We start from the raw sequence: 19,620 nt of genomic DNA, 5'->3' as shown, positions 1-19,620 counted from the left end.
ACCATTTTCCAATAATTCCATTCAAAGTATTTGAATTTGATGGATTTACTTTTAATGGTTCCAAACAAATGACGAGCGCAGAAACAGTGAAATGCTTCGAGGAACACAGTTGAAATACCGTGTGCTATTGCCAAACCTCGATCAGAAATAAAAGTAAGCTCTGACATACGATCACCCATACCACAAGACATTAAATCGTCTCACAAGTTGCCCAAAAACCAATCCAAAGACTCGTTTGTCTCGCCGCCAGCAATTCCATAAGCCAATGGCAAAATTCCATTTTTTCCATCCATCGCAACAGCAACTAAATTTGTACCCAAGTATCATGCCTTCAAATGCACTCCATCGACTATGATTATCGGGCGACAATGTTGAATAAATGATCGAACCTGAAGGAATGAAAAAGGTTAAATAAAAATGTTAATTTGAACAAATACGCAAGGATGCAAGTTCCAATCTTGCATCTTGCGTACCCTTGACGTGCGAATCGCAAGGTCCTGCTTGCGTACTTGCGTCTGGTGAATCAATACGCAAGCTTCTCCTTGCGACCCTTGCGCATCGTTCATACTTTACAATTTTAGTTAAATGGTAATATTGATACTTACAACTACGCCAAGGGAATAATAACACATCAAAAATCTATTTTCTTTGTCAGTGACCAAATTAGTTACGCTCCCCAGGTTGTGAATCTTAATATTATATAGGCAAATGGGAAGCATTCGGTACGAATCTTCACTACTCCCATGAAGCATCTGTAATGTATGATATTTGGCCCTCCATGCTTGATTGTAAGATATGCTGACACTGAATCGGCTGCCTATATCTGCACGTATATCGTTTTCTTTATATTCTTAGTTTGTAGATCTGAATGAATCCACAAGCATACTACCCAACACCTTTTTGGTTGCATGTTTATTGTTCCCCATAATTAGTGTGCGTAAGCATGTGTGTACGTCATGCAGTTTCTTTACCATAAAGTTTTCAGTGAATCATATTCTGTAAGCACTACATTTCCAATCACAATTTGGCAATACACATTTAACGGTGTATTGAGTTTTGCCTGACTTTACAGGCTTTATTTGGAAGTTTTCTTCAAGTCATTTTGTAAATAGAGTGTTTATAAACTCATCTTTGTTCAAAAAAGTTTGATGAACTTTAACTAAATCTGATACCCTATACGTGGTTGGTATTTCAGTCGTATGTTCACGCTCTTCCTCATGCAGACTCAAAAGAGTTGGCATATTCCAGAACGGATCTTGCTTTTCTTCTTCATATTGGAATTCTTCGTCTCCATCTTTTGCTCCATCTGAATTACTATCTTCGACAAGAGGTACCTCAAACGGGTGGTTTCCTTCTTTAATTTTACATACGTTTTCAAGACCATAGTTAAACAAATCAAATTCTTCTGTGTTTGGAGGTGGCAATTCAGGTTGTTCCATTTCCAAATTGTTACTTGCGAGGTTTTCTTCGTGATATGGCCGAAACGGACGGTTTTATTTGTGCGGTGTCGTTAGGTCGCAACACGTCAGAATCAACCACCAAGAGGGGGTACTGTTTTAAATTTATATTTAGGGGGGCCTAAATCGTACTACTCCTTATTATGAGTAAGGGAAGTATGACCTAGGGTCGTATTTTTAAGATATCAGTAGAATCGAACCTATATTAAAGCTTAAGATAGTTATGAAGGAGTAGTGGTTACCTAATTTTGGGTTTTTCTAGTTTATAAGACAGATAAAGTAAATAGTATAAAATTCATAATTTAGATAAGGTTAAAGCAAGTGCATACTATGATTTCATTAGTTATTCTGCCGAGATTATGGAATGCTGGCTCATGAAGGCAGAGGCCTTGTATTCATTACACTGGTCCTAAATGCCCATGTCGTAAGACATGTCACTGGGTAATGCGATAGGCTTGAAGATTCTGAATAGACACCAACGTCCCTTACCCCCAACGCCTGTGCAGTCTGACTACATGCATACACGTTCAGACGGCTCATCCAATTGAGCGACTCGGTTGGGTGACGTATTAACATTCCACAAAGGTCTAAACTTTCTTAAGCAAAATAGAATTCATGGTTTACCATATCCGAGAGACGTGATGTGTTTCAATGCTTTCGTTAATGATTGGTTTTAAAAGATAGTTAGGTCCTTAAAAAGAGTTCAACCAAAGAGAACACTATGGCCAAGTCAGGTTGACCTCCATGAACACGTTTGGTTATCCTAACGGTCTAATCCTTTATATGTTTAAACAAACAGTTCCTTAATTAACTAAGAATCCCTCAAGCGGGGTGCAATGTTTGAGACCGCGTTATGGTGCAGTGTACTAATCAACAATGACCGTGTTCCATGGCCTTACTTAGCAGAGGTACATCTTACAACAACCGATGTGCTTCAGCATGAACGTACGAAGTTTATATACTTGGTGACTACACTAGCATGGTCTGGGACCGACAATGTACTAAGGGTTTAGTCAGATGTTTCACTACGAATGAGTCCTCAGTCAGAATCCAAAGCTTGATAGACTTACTACAACTGGTGTGCCTCAGTTGATCTTACGTTGTATCTGATAGACTTCTCTTACCAAGGGGTGACACAGATAGTGTACTCTGAATCGGGGTTCGCGATTTCCCAATAACAGAGGTAATAACTACGTTGTATTAGTTGGAAAAGCGATCGAGTTCAAAGCATAATCGAAAAGCATTTCAACAACATACACAAACCATAACATTATTTCGGCATTATAACTGTTTACATCATAGCATACACTAAAGATAACTACTAGTTAATCATGAAAACAATATCACAGAACATAATTATAGAAAACATTATATAAAGATAACGGATAGAAGTACCAGTAGATTAAACGAGTTTCGAATACAAAAGTGACAACTTCAAACTCCAGACCGCTCCTAATACAATCTTCGGCGTTCTTCTCCGGGTACTAGGTTTCCTGCACGGAGTTGAAGACCTTGAAATTATGACTAATATTGTACAAGAGAGAGAAAGAAGTGAATTGAAGTGTGTATTGGAATGAATGACAAAGACCCATTAAATAAGCAAGAATTTTGCCTGCAAATGGCTGGCAGGCCATTTGGCAAGCCGTTTGCAGGGGCCGTTTGCCATGCCAGCCCGTTTGCAGGGGCCGTTTATCTGAGCCATTTGGCAGGCCATTTTTGAGCCAGGCAGGCCGTTTGATAGGACGTTTAGCATTCCTGGTTCTGTGGATCGTAACTTAATTTCTTGTCTTTCACGGTTTTCGCTCTAGAATCTTCGTTTTAGCTCCGATTCTCTTGATTCTTTTTGCACTGTCTTCGTAATTACTTGTTCTTCAATTCTAACTGACGAAGTGGGTATTTTGCTGATAAAGTTCGAATCTTTCTTGTTTTTGGGCCTTAATACGGGGGTGAAAACATGACTTTTTAGTCGATATCACTTCGGTATCATGCAAAGGTAACAAATGTTTTGGCTGGTGTTTAGGTAATTTTGGTTGTTTTGTTGATTTTGGTGGGAGTGTTTCTTGGTTTCGTTGTGGCTGATTTGTCGAGTTTTTTGTTTCTGGGTTTCGTTGTGGCTGATGCATTCTTACTCTATCGACAATATAAATCTCAATAGGAGCATTTACAATTGCATATTGTAAAAACTCTTGAAAGTATTCATCATCATTAGTAATATCAAAAACATGATTATTAAAAACGTATCTCATTGAAACAGCTGCATTGGGCGGGAATTCAATCTTTTTAAAAACATTTTTTAACAATATTCTCCGATTCATTGGTTTTACGGGCGCAATTGGGAGTCTTAACCGAATTCTAAAATAATCTTGTGGCATATACGTGGGTATGTTGTTAATATACTCAAAAGAACCCCCACGACACATATGAACAACAAATTTATCTCCATTAACACAATTCATAAATAAAAAAATTAGTGAAAAAATGCTTAAAAGAGTACCTTAACGTGGCTGTAATCTCTGAATTGAATAGGTTTTGAAATGTTATGAGACTGTAAAATGCAAAGTTCCAGGGTCATTCTATATATAGGGTCCCTTATCCGAAAAAATCTAGGAAATCTGATGAAATCTTATCCAGAAAATCCAATTCTGATAATATAAGGACGCAAGGTCGCAAGACGCAAGGACGCAAGCTTTCGCCTTGAGCGGGTAAGACGAAAGGGTCCCTGTGTCTTGCGAGGCATTCTGGCAAATTTTTTTAGGCTCCAGGGCAATAATATGGAAGGGATCGAGCATTTTGGCTATAATCCCTTATTAAATGCGTTTGGCCCAATATTAAAAGTCCAACTTATATATATATATATATATATATATATATATATATATATATATATATATATATATATATATATATATATATATATATATATATATATATATATATATATATATATATATATTCTTGAGTAAAGAAAATAAATAGATAGGCTTGATCGGGTAGCAGAGGTGCAGGTATTCAGCCACTTGAGTGGGCCTGTGACACCACTATGTGATCCAGAAACTCAAAGCCCAAAGTGATATTTAGTGTTTAATTTTTTGGCCTTCTATTGAGTGAAACCAACAAATTTTTGAGTCACCCCAATAGTTGTCTTTGAAGCCCAAATAAAATAGAAACCCAAGACTCCAAGAGCCCAATTGTTTTCCATATCTTTGACTTGAAATGTATTACTCGATTAAATCGTATCAACCGCAACTTTTGGAGTTTTTCCTTTTTTTATCGAGTAGCGCTGTAGCGACAACAACAACTCAACAAGCCGACAACTGTGTTTGATCGATGATTATTTTAAAGCTTTTGACGTTTTATGTTCGTTAAAGGTAATAACTAATAATTTCTTATTTCTTATTATTATTAATTTTAGAATCTTTGATTTTTAATTACAGTATCATTTTTTAATTTTTAGATTTTATGTTTAGCTTAGTTTAACATTTTTAATTTATACTCCGTAGTATTTTTTGTGCATTGTATGTATTTATAGTTTGTACATTTTACCTAATTGAATTTTGTTGTTGTTGTTGTTGTTGTTGTTGTTGTTGTTGTTGTGCCTACTTGAATTATAGAGATGCAAGGAAATCTATATAGATTTGTAAAAAGAAAAACATCTAATTGTGAAGAACCTTCAAGTTCAAATGCTTTTAATAAGTTTTCAACACTCAATTTCACCCCTTCAATGCCAAAAAAAATTGATATAGCCGATCTACCTTGGGATCCCGCAGTCAGAAAAAATATTTTGGACTATGACCCTAATCAAAGAGATGAAATTATGAGACTTTATATGCAAAGAGAACCTTGTCAACCACGTGGAAATTTGTTTCCCACAAAAAAGGTATGTTCCAAAGATAGACGCTTTGTCGTAACTTGGTTTGATGAATTTCGTTGGTTAGAGTATAGTGTAAAGGCAGATAAGGTATATTGTTTGTGGTGTTACCTATTCAGAGATCAAGTTTGAAAACAACGTGGGAGTGATGCATTTGTGACTGATGGCTTTAGTAATTGGAACAAAAAAGATATATTAATTCTTCATGAGGGTAATGTTAACAGTTTTCACAATAAAGCACATCAAAAATGTGAAGATATAATGAAGCCAAAGCAATCAATAGCCGCTGTTTTTCATAGGCAATCTGATATTGAGAAGCAAGAGTATCGAATTCGATTACAAAGTTCAATTGATGTTGTTAGATATGTAATGCATAACGCATTACCATTTCGTGGTCATGACGAGAGTGAAGACTCCATAAATACAGGAATTTTCTTGGAAACATTGAAGTTAATTTCAAGTCAAAATGAAAATGCCCGTAACGCGATATCAAAAGCTCCAAAGAATTGTAAATTAACTTCACCTGAAATTCAGAAAGACATTGTTGAATGTTTCGCCAAAGAAATACGCAAATCTATATTTGAAGAAATTGGTAACGATGTGTTTAGCTTATTAGTTGACGAGTCGAGTGACGTATATAAAAAGGAACAAATGGCCGTAGTTTTGAGATATGTTGATGGATGTGGAGTTGTTAAGGAGAGATTTGTTGGTGTTGTTCATGTGAAACACACATATGTTCTAACATTAAAGTCTGCCATCGATTCTTTATTTGCTGAACATAAAGTGAGTTTGAAACAGGTAAGAATTTGAAATTATTTATTTTTATCTCTTACAGTTTATATTATTGTCTCTCATGAAAATAAATAAATAGGTAAGAGGTCAAGGCTATGATGGAGCAAGCAATATGCATGGAGAGTTCAATGGTTTGAAAGCTTTGATTTTAAAAGATAATAGCTCAGCTTATGATATTCATTGTTTCGCACAACAACTTCAGTTAGTAGTTGTGGCAGTTGCGAAACATCATAATAGAGTTGGTGATTTCTTTGATAAGTTGGCATTGGTGGTAAATGTTGTTTCCGCTTCGTGTAAACGAAAAGATATGATACGAGAAGCTTATAAAGATAGGCTAGCAAAAGAAATTGCTAGTGGTGAAGTTGAAACGGGAAGTGGGAAAAATCAAGAACTTTCTCTTGTAAGGGCAGGTGATACAAGATGGGGCTCTCATCATAAAACAACGTCAAGTTTAAAGTCTTTGTTTCCGGAAGTTGTCAAGGTTCTTGATTATGTTAAAAGCGATGGTGATAATGCTTTGAGTCGGCGCCAAGCATCCGGGATTCTAACTTATTTTGAAACCTTTGATTTTGTGTTTTATTTGCACTTGATGTTGCATATTTTAGGGCTCACAAATGTATTATCACGAGCTCTTCAAAGAAAAGATCAAAATATACTAGAAGCGATTTCGTTGGTGGAAGCAACGAAAAATTCATTGCAAGACTTTAGAGAGAGAGAGGGTTTGATGGGTTATTGGAGGATGTATATTCATTTTGTCAACATCACGATCTTGAAAGGTTGAACATGGATGAAGTATGTTGTTTCAAGAAATCGCAAGTCGAATATTACCAATCAACATTTCTTCAAGTTTGACATTCTTAATGCGGTTTTGGATATGATAATTCAAGAACTTGGTGATCGCTTTAGTGAGGTACGCACCGAATTGCTTACTAATATGGATGCTTTAAGTCCGCGTAATTCGTTTTGTATGTTTGATGCATCTAAGTTAATGAGGTTAAGTGAGATGTATCCTATGGATTTTAATCAAGCGGAAAGAGATCTTCTTAAGCATGAACTTGGCATCTATTATGATGTTGTACATCGAGATCCAAGATTTGCTAACTTAAAAGGGATTGCCGAACTTTTTAGATTGATGGTTGAAACCGATAAACATCTTTCATATCGTTATGTTTACCGGTTATTAAAACTTGTTTTGGTTTTGCCTGTTGCAACCACAACGGTCGAGAGGTATTTTTCAACAATGAAACTTGTAAAATCAGATTTGCGTAGCCGGATGAATGATGAATTTCTGAACGGTTGTCTTCTTGGTGTCATAGAAAGAGAAGAACTCGCTCGTGTAACAGACGAAGCAATCATGGATCGTTTTCAACGAATGAAATACCGTAGAGGGCAATTTTGATAGAGGATAATTTTTTTTTAATGTTTGTAGTTAATCATCCTTTGCTAATTAAATTTTTGTAATTAATATATTTTGATATTATTATGTGACACCAACGATCTAAAATCCTGGCTCCGCCTCTGCCGGGTAGACAGCGTATTCATATCACTATCGATTACAATTTTCTATACTATCAGCAAATTTGCACATCATCTCAAACAAAAAAAACACTCCCTAATATTTAAGGACAATAAATATTCTTTGCAAAAATATAAATATGCTAACCTTTATATAAGTAACCGATAAACTAGCATACTAATTTGTTAATGTAAAATTGCAAAATGTAATTGCATATTATATATGTGTTGCCATCATGTCGTATACATTTTTTGAAAACAGAACCCATAACATCGTAACTTTATATATATTGTTGCCGAAAGCGTATAAAATTACAAAATTACAATGTCAACTGTACGGTTATTTCTTAATAGTGTTTTCCAATTTTTTTTTTGGGCACTTATCAGTTGTTTTTATGCATAATGTACATCATTTATTTCACTTGAATTTTTTTTTTATACAATACGACCGAAAAAAACGTACAAACTGATCATTAACCGTTTTTGTATAAACGTTCAGTTAACCGACCGTTAACTGACAAAACCACCCCGCGGCAAAGCGTGGGTTTTTTATCTCGTTAATACTAACCGCCAAATTAAATTACTTAAGCAAGGAACCATATTCAAGAAAGAAAAGATATCTTGTAATATTATTGAAGCACAAGAAAGAGACCTTCTTAGAATTGGTGACCAAAAGTGACTTATGCAGCTCATACTAACGGATTCAAACAACACAAATACTATAAATTATCACGGATTCAAGCAACACAAAATCACTCAAAAAGGATGAAATTAACCATGGTAATTTAATAAGAATCTATATACATGGAATTGGCGATGAGATGTACCTCCACCCCACTTAATAAAATAAACATGATGTATACATGCCATAGAAGGTGTTCTGAAAATTTTTATAATAGCTTTATTATAAATCTTGAACCAACTGTTATAAGCAATACAACACATTAACTAAGTATAATAAGTACAATGACCGTACTAAAGTAATCTTTTTGTTTACGTGAGAAAAAAATAAGCAAAATAGCACATGCACTATACATAAGTACTAATTTTCAACCTAGGGTGTTTAAAACAATAGATTTGCATACAATCTGAAAAACTCAACCCGTATTCAACCGGATAAATTTAAAAAAAAAAAAAATAATTAATCATTTACGCGCCAGTCGAATGGTCGCAAGATGTAAACCATTCCATACAACCTATATAACTTACAACAAGTTTAGTGTTTACAAAAGGCACAAAGACCATTAATCAAATGTAATACAAGTTCGACCCATTTAAAATGATAGTTTTAATCCAAACCACATCCGAACATAGTTTGGGGCTAAACTACCCAAAACACTAGGTTGTCATCCAAAAGCTTCAACTAGCAATCATCACGGGGAGTCTAATGCCCCATAACCCCTTTCCCTTTCTCCATGTTCGCACCTAAAAATGTAAACAACGAGAGGGGTAAGCAAAACGCTTAGTGAATGCAATAGTTATACACATACATATATAACCTACTTACTTGCAAACACTTACACACTTATCGCATACATGCTAGCAATATAAATAGCATACCATCGTAAAGTATAACGTTAAATTTCCAATAACACAAGCTAGCACAACATTAGCATATAACACGAACAATATAATAGCTACACTACAACACACAATCTTGGTTAACCAAAATACGAAGGGAACGATTCTCGCGAATGAACCGCTAGCCACACAGACGCCATTAGTATGCATCACTAGTCCCTTGAGTGGTATCGACGCCCGAACTTTAAACCCACCCGTCACGTGAAATGTGGTATCGAACGCCCGAACTTTAAACCCACACCTCACGCCCGTACACATACATATGATATGGTATCGAACGCTCGAACTTTAAACCCGTATCACATGTCAACACGATGTGGTATCGCATACCCGAACTTAAAACCCACATCGCATACCCGAACTTAAAACCCACATAGCATTCCGCGCAAGTAAATACATTACATACACACATGTATAATTATTACACTCACCTTATCGACTAGGCGATGAATTAACAACTCCGCAAGCTTCAACGCAAAGTACCTAATACATTAAGTACTCACATCAATATACAAACTAGTGGCGCTAACCACCAACACTTAACTCTTGGGCATTTAATGACCCTAATGCATTAAATGACCCATTTACAACATATCCGGCCATTAAATGCCAAGACTCATCATTAATCACCAAAAGCTAGTGATTAAAGTCTATTTACACCAACTAACACAATTTATGGGTATTTCATACTCATCTTACCCAACTAGGTCAACCATTACCCATTTGACCCATTCAAACACTTAGACTTACAATTTTGGTCAAACTTAAACCTATTAACAATCTTTCATCATTTTACAAGTGTATTAGTAACTAACAACACAATTTACACTTACAACCCTCAATTTACATGACCAAACCCTAGATTGTAGCCATTAGGGTTTCCTTACATCAATTTAATCCAAACTCACCCATTTAACCCCAAATGCGTCTTACAAGTCTCAAATGAACAAACCCTAGCCATAAATAAACTCAAACTCAAAACACGGAGTTAAGACTTACCAACACTATCAAGTCGTAGCTAAGAATGAGGAGAACAAATTTACTTCTTGCTCCAAAGAATCACAATTCTTCATCTTCAAATCTTAATTTAGATCTAAGTGGGTATTGTGTTTTGGAAGAGAAAATGGAAAGAAAAAGAAAAAGAAAATGAAGTGAGAGGATAAGGTTTAGGGTATAAAAGCTGGTCACACGCAAAATTACCAAACTACCCCTAAAACCCCTTAAAATAAGCTGAAAATCGGATCAGGCCCGCAGGCAGGTCGCGGCGAGACCTCAATTACCGCGGCGCGGCAATACACTAGTTTTTCGAGCTGTAATAATCCACTGCTGATCTTGGTTTGCGTTCAATGTCGCGGTGCGGAGGTACCCGTCGCGGCGCGGCCCCACGCCCACTTTTGACCAGTTTTTGGTTTACAAACCCATGGGTCATAACCTGACTCGTACACCCCATTCTTTCTTCGTATATACACTTAGACTACGCCACAAAGTCTCACACGACTTAATACCTTCCTAACCCAAACGCATATACTTATACATGCATACATTCTCGTGTGTGTAAAACTAAAACTTAAACTCATTTAATCACATATACAACGAAATATGAATGTTCTAATGACTAAATGTGTACCTTTAGTCATATACGGTAAAAAACGGGATGTTACAACTCTCCCCCACTTGAATCGGAGCGCGTCCTCGCGATTTAAGCCACATGACAAGCCGGTAGGTAGACCAAAACAAACTCTTCGGATTCCCACGTAAACTCGGAACCCTTTCGATGTCGCCATTGGACCTTAAAAGTCCTCACCTCCTTGTTACACAATAATATAACCTTTTCATCAAGAATAGCTATCGGTTCCTCGGCGTACTCTAATTTGTTGTTCAAAGCAATCTCATCTAACGGCACCCAAGTGGAGTCATCTGCAAGACACTTACGGAGATGGGAAACATGAAATGTGTTATGGATTCCCGCAAGTTCTTCGGGTAACTCTAGTCTATAAGCAACCTCACCAACACGAGCCAAAACCTTGAAAGGACCAATAAACCAAGGAGCTAACTTTCCTCGTTTTCGAAACCGAATAACACCTTTCCATGGCGAAACCTTAAGCATCACCATGTCACCTTCTTGAAACTCAATCGGTCGCCTTCATTTATCGGCATAGGATTTTTGTCTATCTTGCGCCGCCTTAAGTCGAGCCCGAATCATCTCAATCTTACTATTCGTCTCTAAAACCAAATCGGTACTCCCAATTTCTCTTTGACCCACTTCACCCCAACAAATAGGAGTTCGGCACCAATGCCCTTAAAGCATCTCATAAGGTGGCATTCCAATACTAGCATGATAGCTATTGTTGTACGAGAATTCCACCAAAGGTAAGTGCTCATCCCAACTACCACCAAAATCGATAATACACGCCCGTAACATATCCTCCAATGTTTGATTCGTGCGTTCGGTTTGACAGTCCATTTGAGGATGATACGCCGTGCTCATTCTCAATTGTGTACCCATATCTCTATGAAATTTATTCCAAAACCGAGATGTGAACCGAGTATCCCGAGCTGAAATAATAGATATAGGAACCCCATGCCTCGATATCACCTCCTTGATAAGCAACTTTGACAAAGTCTCCGACGATATCGTTTCCCTAATGGGAAGAAACAAAGCACTCTTCGTCAACCGATCAACTATCACCCAAATCGTATCAAATTGGGTTCTCGCCGTCTTTGGTAACTTTGTAATGAAGTCCATGGTAATGTGCTCCCATTTCCATTTCGGGACTTCCAACGGTTGTAGCTTACCGTACGGCTTTTGGTGTTCGACTTTAACTTGCAAACACGTGATGCATTGTTCAATATACTTAACGATATCACGTTTCATGCCCGGCCACCAATACTCTTTCTTCAAATCATAATACATCTTTGTTGCACCCGGATGAATGGAATACATTGACTTATGTGCTTCATCAAGTAGCACTTATTGGAATTCTCCCATTCTAGGCACCCACACTCGTCCTTGAAAGGACAACAAACCATGCGGGCCTAAGGTAATAGACTTCGTTTGCCCCACGATTCGTTCTTCATGCTTGTTGTTAACAAAAGCTTCATTTGAACCTCACCCAGCTTTACAAGAAAATCGTTAGTAATAATCATGCGTAACGATCCTACTCGTATCTCCGGATGTTGATTCTTTCGACTTAACGCATCCGCGACCACATTCGCCTTACCCGGATGATAAAGTATCTCACAATCGTAATCCTTTACCACATCCATCCATCTATGTTGTCTATAATTCAAATCTCGTTGATCAAAAAGATGTTTCAAACTCTTATGATCCGAATAAATCATACATTTGACACCATACAAGTAGTGGCGCCAAATTTTCAACGCTTGAACCACCGCCGCCAATTCAAGATCATAAGTCGGGTATCTCTTTTCATGTTCCTTTAATTGTCGAGAGGCGTAAGCGATGACTTTACTTCTTTGCATTAGAACACACCCGATTCTATTTAATGAGGCATCACAATAAACTATCTTATCTTCAATTCCCTCTGGTAATACCAACACCGGAGCCTTGCACAATTTCTCCTTCAATAATTGGAAAGCAATCTCTTGCTCATTTTCTCAATTAAATCTCACGTTCTTTCTCGTCAACTTCGTCAATGGAGACGCGATCTTAGAAAAGTCTTGGATAAACCGATGATAATAACCGTCCAATCCGAGAAAACTACGGATTTCCGTAGGCGTAGTCGGTTGTTCCCAACTCTTCACCGTCTCTATCTTCCCCAGATCTACTTGAATGCCTTCTTTATTCACAATGTGGCCAAGGAATTGCACTTCCCTTAGCCAAAATTCGCACTTTGAGAATTTAGCATACAACTTCTCCTTCCGCAAAGTTTTCAATACTTCACACAAATGACGTTCAAGTTCCTTCATACTCTTAGAATAAATGAGGATGTCGTCAATGAACACAATTACCGACTTGTCCAACATAGGTTGGCACACTCGGTCCATAAGATCCATGAATGCCGCCGGTGCATTCGTAAGACCAAAAGGTATAACTACAAATTCAAAATGCTCATAACCCATTCGAAAGGCCTTTTTCTCAAAATCTTCCTCACGGACCCGCATTTGGTGATAACCGGACCGTAAGTCAATTTTAGAAAAATACGTCGCACCTTGGAGTTGGTCAAACAAATCGTCAATCCGAGGCAATGGATAACGATTCTTAATCGTCACTTTATTCAATTCCCGATAATCGATGCACATCCGCATACTACCATCTTTCTTCTTAACGAATAAAACCGGAGCGCCCCATGGCGAGGCACTCGGTCGAATGAAACCCTTTTCAAGCAACTCTTGGTTTTGATTTAACAACTCTTGCATCTCCGTTGGTGCCAAACGATAAGAAGTTTTAGCAATGGGTGTAGCCCCCGGAACCAACTCGATGCGAAATTCAACTTGTCTTTCCGCCGGAACACCCGGTAATTCATCTGAAAAACGGTCTTCGAATTCATTAACCACCGGAACTTCACGAATGGATGGTGGCTCTTCACAAGTATCAACCACATGGGCAAGAAAATCCATGCCACCACTACTAAGAAAATGACGTGCCCGTGCAATAGTGCATAATGGCACAAGTCGTCTACGTTTCTCGCCATGAATAATTAACTCTCCCCCACTTGGGGTCTTTACACGAATAGACTTTTCATGGCATGCAATACCGGCCCTATAACGATCGAGCCAGTCCATACCAACGAAAATATCAAACTCACCCAAAGTCATTGGGAAGAGATCAATTTTAAACGTTTCGGTACCATGCACAACATTACAATCTTTACAAACATCAACCCCTAGCACCATCTTCCCATCCGCTATATCGACTTCTACCGGATGACTTAACTTAGCTAATGGTTTATTAAGTTTAGGCATAAATTGAGGTGACACAAAAGATAAATTAGCACCGCTATCAAATAATATCCTTTCCGGATTAGAGTTAACCATGAAAATACCTGAGACAACTTCATTGGATTGCTTGGCCTCATCATTGGTCATCAAATAATTTCACTCCCGAGTCGTACCCACCACCTACTCTAGCCTTTTAACTTGTTCGGTGTCCAAATCGGGACACTCCGACTTTCGGTGTCCTTGCTTTTGGCAATTAAAACATGTGTGCGTTTCTAGCCGGCTTTGGGCATTCACGAGAAATGTGAACCTTTTGCCCACAATTATAGCAAGTAGGGAGAAAATTCTCGAAACCGCCCTTCTTCACACTATTTACACTTTCGGAACCTTTCTTGTTCTTTTTGTTTGAAAAGTTTGAATGACTTGAACCCTCAAACTTTCTCTTAGAAAAAGAGAAATCACTTCTTTTGGAACCTCCGGTTCGAAACCTCTAGCCAACTCATACAACTCTTCAAAAGACTTAGCCATCCCCCGACTAATCTTACGCTTCAACTCATCACTTAAAGTACGGTAGAAATCTAACATCAACATTCGATCGTCACCAACATACTCCGGACAAAAATGTGTCTTTGACAAGAAGGTAGACTTGAGGGTAACCAAGTCCATTGAACCTTGTCGCAAATCGTGCAACTCGTTCCGGATTGTGTTAAGGTCGGCTTGAGTTCGATATTCATCAAAGAACTCCTTTTTAAATTCCTCCCACGTCAAGCTCATACATTGCTCTTCACCATACAATTGGATTTTATCGTCCCACCACAACTTAGCTTCTTCACGCAACATGCTAGAACCATATCTAATTTTCTTCTCGGGAGGGCATTCGGCGGTACAAAAGGCCCTCTCGATGTCGGAAATCCAACATGTGCTCTTCAACGGATCTCTCACTCCATTGAACATAGGAGGTTGAGTGTCCTTGAAATTCTTATAATGGAAGTCTCGCCTTCCCTATCCACCGTTACCATTACCCCCTTCACCATGAGGATTTAAGTTTCTAGCCTCGAGTGCCTCTTCGATTGTGGCATTCATTCGTTCATTAATTAACTCGGTTACTTGCCCATCAACCGAGTCTTGGAAGACCTTTCAGACGTCCTCGAGAAATTTCGGAGTCCTCGCTCGGGCCTCCATTTTCGGTATCATGACTATTTCTCATCTTCATTCTACAAAACGGAATAGTTTAAACAACGAAACGAAGGACAAGTCATAAATATACCACACTGCTCCATCTTGCTCAACAATCATTGTACATCGCTTGCTTGACACGACTTGAACTCGTAACAAAGGTAGCTAATCATTGTTACGCGAGCACGTCGCATTAACTTTCTAGTACAACATCTATCTCGCTTGATGATTGCAAACATAACACAAAACCATTAGTACAAGGTTAGATCACATAAACCTAGGCACTAACCACGCCCGGTCCGACCCATCTCCTACAAGTCCCGCATAAATCGCATACACAATAAAGTCTAAGTCTAGGCACCTATCTCAAGTCGCCTAAATCCCTTAGACCATGCTCTGATACCACTTGAAACAACTCAACCCGTATTCAACCGGATATTTTTTTTTAAAAATAATTAATCATTTACGCGCCAGTCGAATAGTCGCAAGATGTAAACTGTTATAAACAACCTATATAACTTACAACAAGTTTAGTGTTTACAAAAGGAACAAAGGCCATTAATCAAATGTAATAAAAGTTTGACCCATTTAAAATGATAGTTTTAATCCAAACTACACCCGAGCATGGTTTGGGGCTAAACTACCCTAAACACTAGGTCGTCATCCAAAATCTTCAACTAGCAATCATCACGGGGAGTCTAATGCCCCGTAACCCTTTCCTTTTCTCCATGTTCGCACCTAAAAATGTAAACCACAAGAGGGGTAAGCAAAACGCTTAGTGAATGCAGTAGTTATACACATACATATATAACCTACTTACTTGCAAACACTTACACACTTACCGCATACATGCTAGCAATATAAATAGCATACCATCTTAAAGTATAACGTTAAATTTCCAATAACACAAGCTAGCACAACATTAGCATATAACACGAACAATATAATATGCTAAACTACAACACACAATCTTGTTAACAAAAATTCGAAGGGAACGATTCTCGCGAATGAACTGTTAGCCACACAGACGCCACTAGTATGCATCACTAGTCCCTTGAGTGGTATCGACGCCCAAACTTTAAACCCACCCGTCACGTGAAATGTGGTATCGAACACCCGAACTTTAAACCCACACTTCACGCCCGCACACATACATATGATATGGTATCGAACTCCCGAACTTTAAACCCGTATCACATGTCAACACGATGTGGTATCGCATACCCGAACCTAAAACCCACATCGCATTCCGCACAAGTAAATACATTACATACACACATGTATAATTATTCCACTCACCTTATCGACTAGGAGATGGATTAACAACTCCGCAAGCTTCAACGCAAAGTACCTAATACATTAAGAACTCACATCAATATACAAACTAGTGGAGCTAGCTAACCACCAACACTTAACTCTTGGGCATTTAATGACCCCAATGCATTAAATGACCCATTTACACCATATCCGCCCATTAAATGCCAAGACTCATCATTAATCACCAAAAGCTAGTGATTAAAGTCTATTTACACCAACTAACACAATTTATGGGTATTTCATACTCATCTTACCCAATGTAGTGACCCGAAATTTTCCATGTTTATATATCTTAATTGAGATTGATATTTACATGACTAAATATTTCCAACGTGTTAAGCAATAAAACTTGTTAAGACTTGATTAAATGAAATAAGTTTCATATAGACAATTGATCACCCAAGTTGACTGGCGATTCACGAACGTTACAAATTTGTAAAAACTACATGTTGTGGTATATATAGACATATATATGGTTGACATGAGATTATGATGAATAAGTATCTCACTAAGTATATTAACAATGTGTGATACACATAAGAAATGAGATTACTAAGTTAAGAAACTCAAAATGATATATCTAAAGATTATCGTTATGATAACGTCTACTAAATATATATGTATCATATTAAGATATTGATACACTATATTTAACATGATAAAATGATATTTAAATATATCATTAAGTGTGTTAACAATGAACTACATATGTAAAAACAAGACTACTAACTCACGAATTACGAAACGAGACTTATATGTAACGATTATCGATGTAACGATATTTTAATGTATATATCATATTAAGAGATATTCATACATCATAATATCATGATAATATAATAATTTAACATCTCATTTGATATACTGAACATTGGGTTAACAACATTAATTGAGATCGTTAACTTAAAGGTTTCAAAACAACACTTACATGTAACGACTAACGAAGACTTAACGACTCCATTAGAATGTATATACATGTTGTATTTTAATATGTATTCTTACACTTTTGAAAGACTTCAAGACACATATCAAAGTACTTCTACTTAACAAAAAATGCTTACAATTACATCCTCGTTCAGTTTCATCAACAATTCTACTCGTATGCACCCGTATTCGTACTCGTACAATACACAGCTTTTAGATGTATGTACTATTGGTATATACACTCCAATGATCAGCTATTAGCAGCCCATGTGAGTTACCTAACACATGTGAGAACCATCATTTGACAACTAGCATGAAATATCTCATAAAATTACAAAAATATTAGTAATCATTCATGACTTAGTTACATGAAAACAAAATTACATATCCTTTATATCTAATCCATATACCAACGACCAAAAACACCTACAAACACTTTCATTCTTCAATTTTCTTCATCTAATTGATATCTCTCAAGTTCCATCTTCAAGTTCTAAGTATTCTTCATAAATTCCATAAGTATAGTTTCATAAAAATCAAGAATACTTCCAAGTTTGTAAGTCTACTTCCAAGCTTTCTAATCCATTCCAAGTAATCATCTAAGATCAAGGAACATTTGTTATTTACAGTAGGTTATCTTTCTAATTCATGGTAATATTCATATTCAAACTTTGATTCAATTTCTACTACTATAACAATCTTATTTCGAGTGAAAATCTTACTTGAACTATTTTCGTGTCATGATTCTGCTTCAAGAACTTTCAAGCTATCCAAGGATCCTTTGAAGCTAGATCCATTTTTATCATTTCCAGTAGTTTTATCCAGAAAACTTGAGGTAGTAATGATGTTCATAACATCATTCGATTCATATATATAAAGCTATCTTATTCGAAGGTTTAAACTTGTAATCACTAGAACATAGTTTAGTTAATTCTAAACTTGTTCGCAAACAAAAGTTAATCCTTCTAACTTAAATTTTAAAATTAACTAAACACATGTTCTATATCTATATGATATGCTAACTTAATGATTTAAAACCTGGAAACACGATGAACACCATAAAATCGGATATATGTCGCCGTAGTGAAACCGGGGGCTGTTTTGGTTTTGATAATTAAAAACTATGATAAACTTTGATTTAAAAGTTGTTCTTCTGGGAAAATAATTTTTCATATTAACATGAAACTATATCCAAAAATCTTGGTTAAACTCAAAGTGAAAGTATGTTTTTCAAAATGGTCATCAAGATGTCGTTCTTTCGACGGAAATGACTACCTCTTTAGTAATTGACATGTAACTTAAATTTCCGACTATAAATCTATACTTTTTCTGTTTGGATTCTTAAATTAGAGTTCAATATGAAATGATAGCAATTTTATTCACTCAAAACGGATTTAAAATGAAGAAGTTATGGGTAAAACAAGATTGGATATTTTTGATCTTTTTAGCTATGGGAAATGTTTAACAAATCTATACAAATCATATCCTAGCTAACTTATATTGTATTATACATGTATTCTAATATATTCTGTAATCTTGGGATACCATAGACACGTATGCAAATGTTTTGACATATCATATCGACCCATGTATATATATTATTTGGAATAACCATAGACACTCTATATGCAGTAATGTTGGAGTTAGCTATACAGGGTTGAGGTTGATTCCAAAAATATATATACTTTGAGTTGTGATCTAGCCTGAGACGTGTATACACTGGGTCGTGGATTGATTCAAGATAATATATATCGATTTATTTCTATACATCTAACTGTGGACAACTAGTTGTAGGTTATTAACGAGGACAGCTGACTTAATACACTCAAATCTTTAAAATATAATAAAAATGGTTGTAATTATATTTTGATCATACTTTGATATATATGTACATATTTGTATAGGTTCGTGAATCGATCCTTGGCCAAGTCTTATTTCCGAGGAAGGAAATATCTGTGAAAGTGAGTTATAGTCCCACTTTTAAAATCTAATATTTTTGGGATGAGAATACATGCAGGTTTTATAAATGATTTACAAAATAGACACAAGTACGTGAAACTACATTCTATGGTTGAATTATCGAAATCGAAT

The 19,620-nt window shown here is 36.6% G+C and overlaps 2 protein-coding genes across 2 annotated transcripts; both read left to right on the top strand.

The window, feature by feature from the left end:
• The first annotated feature begins 5,586 nt into the window (after positions 1-5,586).
• LOC139893324 (uncharacterized) lies at positions 5,587-6,898 on the top strand. Its single transcript, XM_071876484.1, has 2 exons — positions 5,587-6,123; positions 6,197-6,898. The coding sequence occupies exons 1-2, from the start codon at positions 5,587-5,589 to the stop codon at positions 6,896-6,898; spliced, it is 1,239 nt and encodes a 412-aa protein (XP_071732585.1).
• A 6-nt stretch (positions 6,899-6,904) lies between these two features.
• LOC139893314 (uncharacterized) lies at positions 6,905-7,516 on the top strand. The gene has a single exon (XM_071876474.1). It carries the CDS (start codon positions 6,905-6,907, stop codon positions 7,514-7,516), a length of 612 nt encoding a protein of 203 aa, XP_071732575.1.
• Positions 7,517-19,620: the final 12,104 nt, after the last annotated feature.

Source organism: Rutidosis leptorrhynchoides, chromosome 1 (assembly GCF_046630445.1).
Source record: "Rutidosis leptorrhynchoides isolate AG116_Rl617_1_P2 chromosome 1, CSIRO_AGI_Rlap_v1, whole genome shotgun sequence".
Taxonomy (NCBI): Eukaryota; Viridiplantae; Streptophyta; class Magnoliopsida; order Asterales; family Asteraceae; genus Rutidosis; species Rutidosis leptorrhynchoides.
Note: the sequence above shows the minus strand (reverse complement) of the source record. Positions and strands in the feature narration are given on the sequence as shown.

Bases quoted from the DNA above. Each gene is read 5' to 3' on its own strand.
- LOC139893324 (XM_071876484.1), top strand. From the start codon at position 5,587: ATGAAGCCAAAGCAATCAATAGCCGCTGTTTTTCATAGGCAATCTGAT. The intron at 6,124-6,196 runs GTAAGAATTTGA...ATAAATAAATAG, and splicing joins ATAAAGTGAGTTTGAAACAG to GTAAGAGGTCAAGGCTATGA.
- LOC139893314 (XM_071876474.1), top strand. From the start codon at position 6,905: ATGAAGTATGTTGTTTCAAGAAATCGCAAGTCGAATATTACCAATCAA.